General features: G+C 52.7%; 1 protein-coding gene across 1 annotated transcript; it reads left to right on the top strand.

The window, feature by feature from the left end:
• The first annotated feature begins 430 nt into the window (after positions 1 to 430).
• On the top strand, positions 431 to 6,447 carry CNGA2 (cyclic nucleotide gated channel subunit alpha 2). The gene is made up of 6 exons (XM_027962867.2): positions 431 to 541; positions 776 to 868; positions 1,415 to 1,585; positions 2,626 to 2,733; positions 3,841 to 3,947; positions 4,297 to 6,447. The coding sequence occupies exons 1-6, from the start codon at positions 432 to 434 to the stop codon at positions 5,697 to 5,699; spliced, it is 1,992 nt and encodes a 663-aa protein (XP_027818668.1). The 5' UTR covers position 431; the 3' UTR covers positions 5,700 to 6,447.
• Positions 6,448 to 7,700: the final 1,253 nt, after the last annotated feature.

The raw sequence follows: 7,700 nt of genomic DNA, 5'->3' as shown, positions 1-7,700 counted from the left end.
GCCAAGGAGGTACATCTCCTCTCATGGGGCAGGAATTCGGGGGCAGTGACTAGTTTGGAGGTGCTCAGTGGCTTCAGTCTCTGCCAGATAGCTGCAAACAGGGTCACTGGAAGATGGCTGATATAGGTTTTTTCTTGTTTTGTTTTAGCTTGGTTAGTTCACGTGTCAGAGAATTCATTCTGGTAAAAGAAAAAGAAACACACCCTGCAGTTTAGCACAGTTTGCCTTTTAAATAACCTGTCAAGGTGGAGAGAGCACCAGCATCTTGCCCTGTACCACCATAGCAGTACTGCAGGGAGCCGGGGTTTGCCAACTGGGCCCTGGTGCTGTTCTCAGTGCTCACCTGAGCTTCTTATGTGGGTACTGAGGTCTTCTGTGAACTTTCTTTGGGCTTCTCCCTGGCAGGTGAGGGTCCTGGTTGTACATGGAGGATGACAGAAAAAGCCAATGGCGTGAAGAACTCCCCAGCCAATAACCACAACCACCATGCCCCTCCTGCCATCAAGGCCAATGGCAAAGATGACCACAGGGCCAGCAGCCGGTGAGTCTGTTGAGGCTGGACCATTTCAGAGATGGCCTTGAGCCTGCTACTTCCTCCCAGCTCTGCCTCATTGTCACAGAGTAAACAATCCTTGGCTCAAGTGCAGCCTCTAAAAGGACCATGGGATTTCTAGGTTATCTCCTAGGAAGGGGGAGGGCTAATAGGATATGAAGCATGCACAGAAACAAACAAACAAAAAAAAGCCTTCAGTCAACACTGCTCCTTGCTCTGTAGGCCACAGTCTGCCGCCGATGATGACACCTCCTCAGAGCTACAGCGACTGGCAGAGATGGACGCCCCCCAGCAGAGGAGGGGTGGCTTCCGCAGGTGAGTCTCACCACTGCCCTGCTACTATCCCCTCCCTCCCGTGGGGCCTGTCAGATCATGTGGTCCTCTTGGTCCCAGGGGCCTTTCTAACAAGAGCTCTAGGAAGCCCTGTCAGCCCTGCCCTAGCTCAATTTTTCTCTCTAGAGAAAGCTCCTGTCAGTAAGTTTGGAGGGGCTTGTGGAGGTTTCTCTTCAGACTTGTCTGTGGCAGTGTCAGGAAGAGACTGTCTTCCCAGCAGAGGGGCTCAGGTGGAGGGCTCTGAGGTCTCCAGCCAAGAGTTGTAGTCTCCGTGCAGAAATCAGAAAGCCTGAAGCAATCTTTCTCCTGACTTGTCCTCCCTCAGCACCATCTCCATTTTACCCCAGAGACCCCGTGTTTGTTCTTCAGAATCGACAGAAATGACACCTCCTACAGGAAGTCTTCCCAGAGTAGCCTCTTCAGGCTGCTGGGCTGAGTCATGCCCAAGCCCCATCCCCTGTCCTGGGCGTGGGTCCTCTCTCCAAAGCACAGGTCTCTTATGCCTCATGCTCTCTCTCTCTGCTCTAGGATTGCACGCCTGGTGGGGGTCCTCAGAGAGTGGGCTAACAGGAACTTCCGTGAGGAGGAGCCTAGACCTGACTCATTCCTTGAGCGTTTCCGGGGGCCTGAGCTCCACACCGTGATAACACAGCAAGGGGACGGCAAAGGCGACAAGGACGGCGAGGGAAAGGGCACCAAGTACAGCAGTCCAGCCTGAGGGATGGGAAGGGCCCCAAGCATGTGTTGGGAGGGCTTGGTGGGGTTCCTCAGACCACAGCCAGGGAGGCCTGCTGTGCTTTCAACTCTAAAATGTTCTTTGGTCTGTGCCCAGAGTCTTTCTAATGGCCAGTGACTCACTGGCCATGGGATCCCCTGCTGGCTCCTCTCACCTTTGCCACCGACTCACAGAGCTTCTCCTGCTGCTCAGGAAGCAAGGGGCAAGGGCACGTGAATGTGGGTGGGAAGAGGACTCAGCCAAGGGTGCAGAGGAGGGTGCAACTAGAGAGTGCTGTGGAGCCCATGTCAACCCCAGCGCCTGTGTGAGTGCACAGAGGGGGTGTGAAGAGGCCATGCTGGAGGCTGCCTGGCTGGTGGTGGAGGGAGGAGGCCCCGAAACAAGTGAGCAAGACAGGGTGAGTGGGGATGCCAGAGAAGGCAGGTCTGGAGGGCCTCTTCTTTGAGGAAGGAGTAGGCGATGGGGGATGTCTGGCCAGGCCGACATTCCCTACCTCTGACCAGTAGAGGAAAAGCGCTCCCGCCAAGGCAGGACCCGGCATCTGGAAAAGTCATTCGGGAGCTGGAGGCCAGACCAAACAGCGGGGACGGGCAGGAAGCACATTCACTCAGAGGCCCTCTCTCTTCCCAGGAGGGATGTGGGGACCTGCCCTGAGCCCTCATCACCATGCTGTGTAAGTCCCTCCCTGGGGCCCGAGGCCTGCCTCAGTGACAGCACTCTCCCTCACGTACCCTCTTGGCAAGAGGCCTCCAGAGAGCACAAGAGTCAATGGGCCCATGTAGGGTCAAAATCAGAAGAAGGCTGTTTCTTACCCACCAAGCTCTAGTTAGATGCCCAGTGCCAGGCTGTGGCTTCCTCATAAATGAGGCCTTAAGAAAACCCATGCATCACCCTGGGCATCCTGCAAGGCACTGCATTTTCAGGGTCCTCTGGCCTCTGGAAACCAGGGTGCTGCCACATCAGGGAGCTGGTTCCCAAGCCTGGTGTCTGTGTGTCTCCTCAGGAAGAAGTTTGAATTCTTTGTATTGGACCCAGCCGGGGACTGGTACTACCGCTGGCTTTTTCTCATTGCCTTGCCCGTCCTCTACAACTGGTGCCTATTGGTGGCCAGGTGAGCAGAAAGTGGTCCGGGAGGGGGTGGCCCGAGCAACCTGGTCCAGCTGTGGACACAGAGCCCACGCTACCTCAGTCATTCATTCACCAGAGGTTTAACTGAGCACCTAATGGGTGCCAGGCTCAGTGCTCAGGGTTAGGGACCATGTGTGAACAAGGCACACACGGTCTCTGCACTCCTGGAGCTCTCAGGCTTATGGGAACACTGACAGTGAACCTGAATACACCAGTGCTCAAGCCAACTTCAGGGACCGGAGGCAGGGAGTGACTGATACTAGAGAAAAGGCAGTCAGGGTGAACATCTCTGAGGAGGTGGTGCCTTAGCTAAGACCTGAGTGATGAGAGAGGGTCTGGAGGACTGCAGGTAAAGTGTTGGAGAGGCAGGCCCAGGCTGGCGCTGCAGGCTTTGTGCACCAAGGAGGGGGCTGGGTTTCATTCGAAGCGTAACCAAGTAGTCAGAGTAAACTGCTCCTATTTTTGACTTGTACACTCACTGAGTCATCCTGGGTTCTATCCCTTCCTTTGCCCTCTCCTGTGGCCCCTACCCACCCAGGCAGCAAGACTCAATTCCTCCTAACACTCTCCTGCAGTCTCCAACCTCTCTTCATTCCCACTGCCTTGAGTCTAAGCCCAGCTACCATTCTCTCTCGGGTGGGTCGGCCAATGCTCCATGTTGGGTTCTCAGTAGGTGTGTGTTGAAGAGCCAAACATGGAGGCTAGTCAGCTGTGTATTGTGGGCATTCTTCCAATGACTCATTTTTCATTCAACTCACTTCTGTTAAGCACTTGAATCCTGGGCTAGGATGTGCTCTGGGCTAGCACATGGGGCACGAGGTATGTTGTAATACTAAGAGGTGGTCTCTGTCTCCATGGAGCTCACAGTCCAGTGGGTCAGACAGACAAGTAATGTTCAGGAGCAAAGTCTATGTATAATAAGGGTTGGAGTAGGAGTTACTTGTGAATCCGTGTCTTCTGGGCAGCAGACTGACTGACTCACCAGTGCCCCTGGTGGCCTTCCCAAGCTCTGCTTGTGGCCAATCAGTTTGGGGACTTCAGGAGTCATTGGATGGCTTTGAGGGTGAAGCCCAGCACTGTCTTCCTGCAGAGCCTGCTTCAGTGACCTGCAGAAAGGTTACTACATAGTGTGGCTTGTGCTGGATTATGTCTCAGATGTGGTCTACATCGCAGACCTCTTCATCCGACTGCGCACAGGTAAGTGATAACTGGGTTGCACAGGCAGCAGCATGACCCCTGAGTCCAAAGGCTTGAATCCAAATTCTCAGGGAATCCCCTTGGCATGGTGTTAGCCTCAGCTATCTGGCTGGGACACAGGCTGATGCCTTTCCCTCTTTGAATCTCAACTTCCCTACATGCTCAGTGAGTTTTGGATCTGGGGGTGATTTCTTAGGATACTTATGGCCAGCTATACTGTGTGAGAGCCTCCTATACCCTTCTTGGGAAGGAGGGTTCAGTGATCATATGCTCCTTCCTGAGCATTAGTCTATTAGGAGGGACAGGTACGAAGTCAGAGGTGATATACATTGGCTTGTGTCTCCACTAGGTTTCTTGGAGCAGGGGCTACTGGTGAAAGATACCAAGAAGTTGCGGGACAACTACATCCACACCATGCAGTTCAAGCTGGATGTGGCCTCCATCATCCCTACAGACCTGATCTATTTTGCTGTGGGGATCCACAACCCTGAGGTGCGCTTCAACCGCCTGCTACACTTTGCCCGCATGTTTGAGTTCTTTGATCGCACTGAGACACGCACTAGCTACCCCAACATCTTCCGAATCAGCAACCTGATCCTCTACATCTTGGTCATCATCCACTGGAATGCCTGCATCTACTATGCCATCTCCAAGTCCATCGGCTTTGGGGTAGACACCTGGGTTTACCCCAACATCACTGACCCTGAGTATGGCTACCTGTCTAGGGAGTACATCTATTGCCTTTACTGGTCTACACTGACCCTCACCACCATTGGGGAGACACCACCCCCTGTAAAGGATGAGGAGTACCTGTTTGTCATCTTTGACTTCTTGATTGGTGTCCTCATCTTTGCCACCATCGTGGGAAATGTGGGCTCCATGATCTCCAACATGAATGCCACCCGGGCTGAGTTCCAGGCCAAGATTGATGCCGTCAAACATTATATGCAGTTCCGAAAGGTCAGCAAGGAGATGGAAGCCAAGGTCATTAGGTGGTTTGACTACTTGTGGACCAATAAGAAGAGTGTGGATGAGCGGGAAGTCCTCAAAAACCTGCCAGCCAAGCTTAGGGCTGAGATAGCTATCAACGTCCACCTGTCCACACTCAAGAAAGTGCGCATCTTTCAGGACTGTGAGGCTGGCCTGCTGGTGGAACTGGTATTAAAGCTCCGGCCTCAGGTCTTCAGCCCTGGGGACTACATTTGCCGCAAGGGGGATATTGGGAAGGAGATGTACATAATCAAGGAGGGAAAATTGGCAGTGGTGGCTGATGATGGTGTCACTCAGTATGCCCTGCTCTCGGCTGGGAGTTGCTTTGGAGAGATCAGTATCCTTAATATTAAGGGCAGCAAAATGGGCAATCGGCGCACAGCCAACATCCGCAGTCTTGGCTACTCTGATCTGTTCTGCTTGTCCAAGGATGATCTTATGGAAGCTGTGACTGAGTACCCTGATGCCAAGAGGGTCTTGGAGGAGAGAGGCCGGGAGATTCTGATGAAGGAGGGCTTGTTGGATGAGAATGAGGTGGCAGCCAGCATGGAAGTAGATGTGCAGGAAAAGCTAGAACAGCTGGAGACCAACATGGACACCTTGTACACTCGTTTTGCCCGCCTGCTGGCCGAGTACACGGGAGCCCAGCAGAAGCTCAAGCAGCGCATCACAGTTTTGGAAATCAAGATGAAGCAGAATAATGAGGATGACTACCTGTCAGATGGGCTGAACAGCCCGGAGCCACCTGCTGAGAAGCCATAATGGCTTAGCCCAGTTGCCCTTCCAGCCTTGGCCTTGACCCCAGGGCTGGAAGAGCTGTGTAGGTCCCCACATATATATGCATTACCACATCCCCTTGAATTCTCCCAGAAGCCTCTCTGCTGGAAGGTTTAGGGCTCGGTCATCCAGAAGCCCTCCTCCAAGTCCGACTAACAGCTAATCTTGTGCAGGTCACAGACTGTGCTTAGCTTGGCTTCCAGAAGCTTCAGCCTGTCTAAGTTTGAGGAAGAAAGAGAAAAGGAGCAGCTCTCCAGGCTCTTTTGCATCTGGTTACCTCCCACTTGGTTCTTTTCTGTGTTCTGAATATGTCCATTTCCCTGCAGCAGTACGTAGTTAGAACACTGGCTGCAGACACCTAGCACTGGTCCCAGTGTCCTTTTTCCAAGGCAGGCAAAAGGTGTGGAGGGGGGAAGGGAGGAGATGCTCACTCCAAGTCCTGCTCTGCTGATTCCTCTGTCTGCCAACCCAGAGTGGGAGCCCTGTGGTCTTCTCTGGACCAGGGGGAGGAGGATGCTCCTGGTCTCCAATCCACCCCAGGGCATGGAGTGAGGAACTAGCAGGTGGCCAGCAGGCAAGGCACCCGGAGAAGGCAGTGGGCAGGAGTCTGGCCATCACCCCTCTATGCAGAGCATTTCTCAGGAGGCCCTGAGGCTGATGGTGGGTGGATGAGTCTTCAAGTTAACATCTGCAGTAGAGACACTTACAAGTTAATAAATTCCTCTGAACTCTTTGTGGTGATTGCTCCACTCTGCTATTAAGATTATCTCCCTTCCTCCCTCCCAACCCATCTCTTTTCCCCTTATTTCTCTCTTCCCTTACCCAAGACTCTGCCTGGAATCCCCTCTGCTGGCTTTTGCTGCCTGTCTAAGCCCTACTAGGGCTTCCCTCATAGCTAAGTTGGTAAAGAATCTGCGTGCAGTTCAGGAGACCCTGGTTTGATTCCTGGGTCAGGAAGACCCCCTGGAGAAGGGCTAGGATACCAACTCCAGTATGCTTGGGCTTCCCTTGTGGCTCAGCTGGTAAAAGAACCTGCCTGCAATGAGGGAGACTTGGGTTCAGCCCCTAGGTTGGGAAGATCCCCTGGAGAAGGGAAAGGCTATCCACTCCAGTATAGTCCATGGGGTCGCAAAGAGTCGGACATGACTGGGCCACTTTCACTTTCACCTTAAGCCCTACTGGTCCTTCCGTACTCAGCTCAGGTACCACATTTTGGGAGAAGGTTCCCTTGTCTGAATCAGCTTCCATACTAGGCAATCTTGAGTCTAGGCTCTAGGCTGCTCTAGGCTGCTCGTGAGTCTCAGTCCTGGCTCTTTATCACACGGTGGGGTCTGTTTTGATGCATCTGGTTTCCACTGTGGGCTTTCTGCGGGCAGGGCCGAGACAACCTCTCTCACTGCTCTGCTGGCAGCCTTGGAGACATGCCTGGCACAAAGGAGGTGTTTGGAGAAGTTTAGTCACTGGGGTGATAAGCGAGCACATCCAAACGCCTATGCTTGCATTTGCCAGCAACCATGTCTTTACAGTCATGCAGGCAACATCTGGGGATTTGGGAAGGCTCTCCTGAAGGTGTAGATACTTGAGTGGGTACCACCAGGTGATCCGGGGCCTGAAGAACATTGCTAACTAGTGTACAGGAAGATCTAGCTGCAGACTCGGGTGTCTCTGTGCATATCAGTTATCTCTCTCTATCTCTCTATTAATAGTGGTTCAGCACACACACAATTTTTCCGTAATTTTAACATTTATCTTTGTTTTTAATGTGTACAATTTGGTACTGTTAAGTATATTTACGTTGCTGTGCAACCAATCTCCAGAACTCAGTTCACGCTGTGAAACTGAAACTCGGCCTCCAGTAAGCAGTCTTTCCTCATTCTCCCTCCCTTCAGCTCTAGCAATCACCATTCTGCCTTTCCTCTCTAAGAATTTGACTGCTCTAGATACGTCATATAATGGAATCATATAATGTAGGTCCTTTTGTGACTG

Source organism: Ovis aries, chromosome X (genome assembly GCF_016772045.2).
Source record: "Ovis aries strain OAR_USU_Benz2616 breed Rambouillet chromosome X, ARS-UI_Ramb_v3.0, whole genome shotgun sequence".
In the NCBI taxonomy this organism is placed as follows: domain Eukaryota; kingdom Metazoa; phylum Chordata; class Mammalia; order Artiodactyla; family Bovidae; genus Ovis; species Ovis aries.
This window is presented reverse-complemented; position numbering and strand designations above follow the sequence as displayed.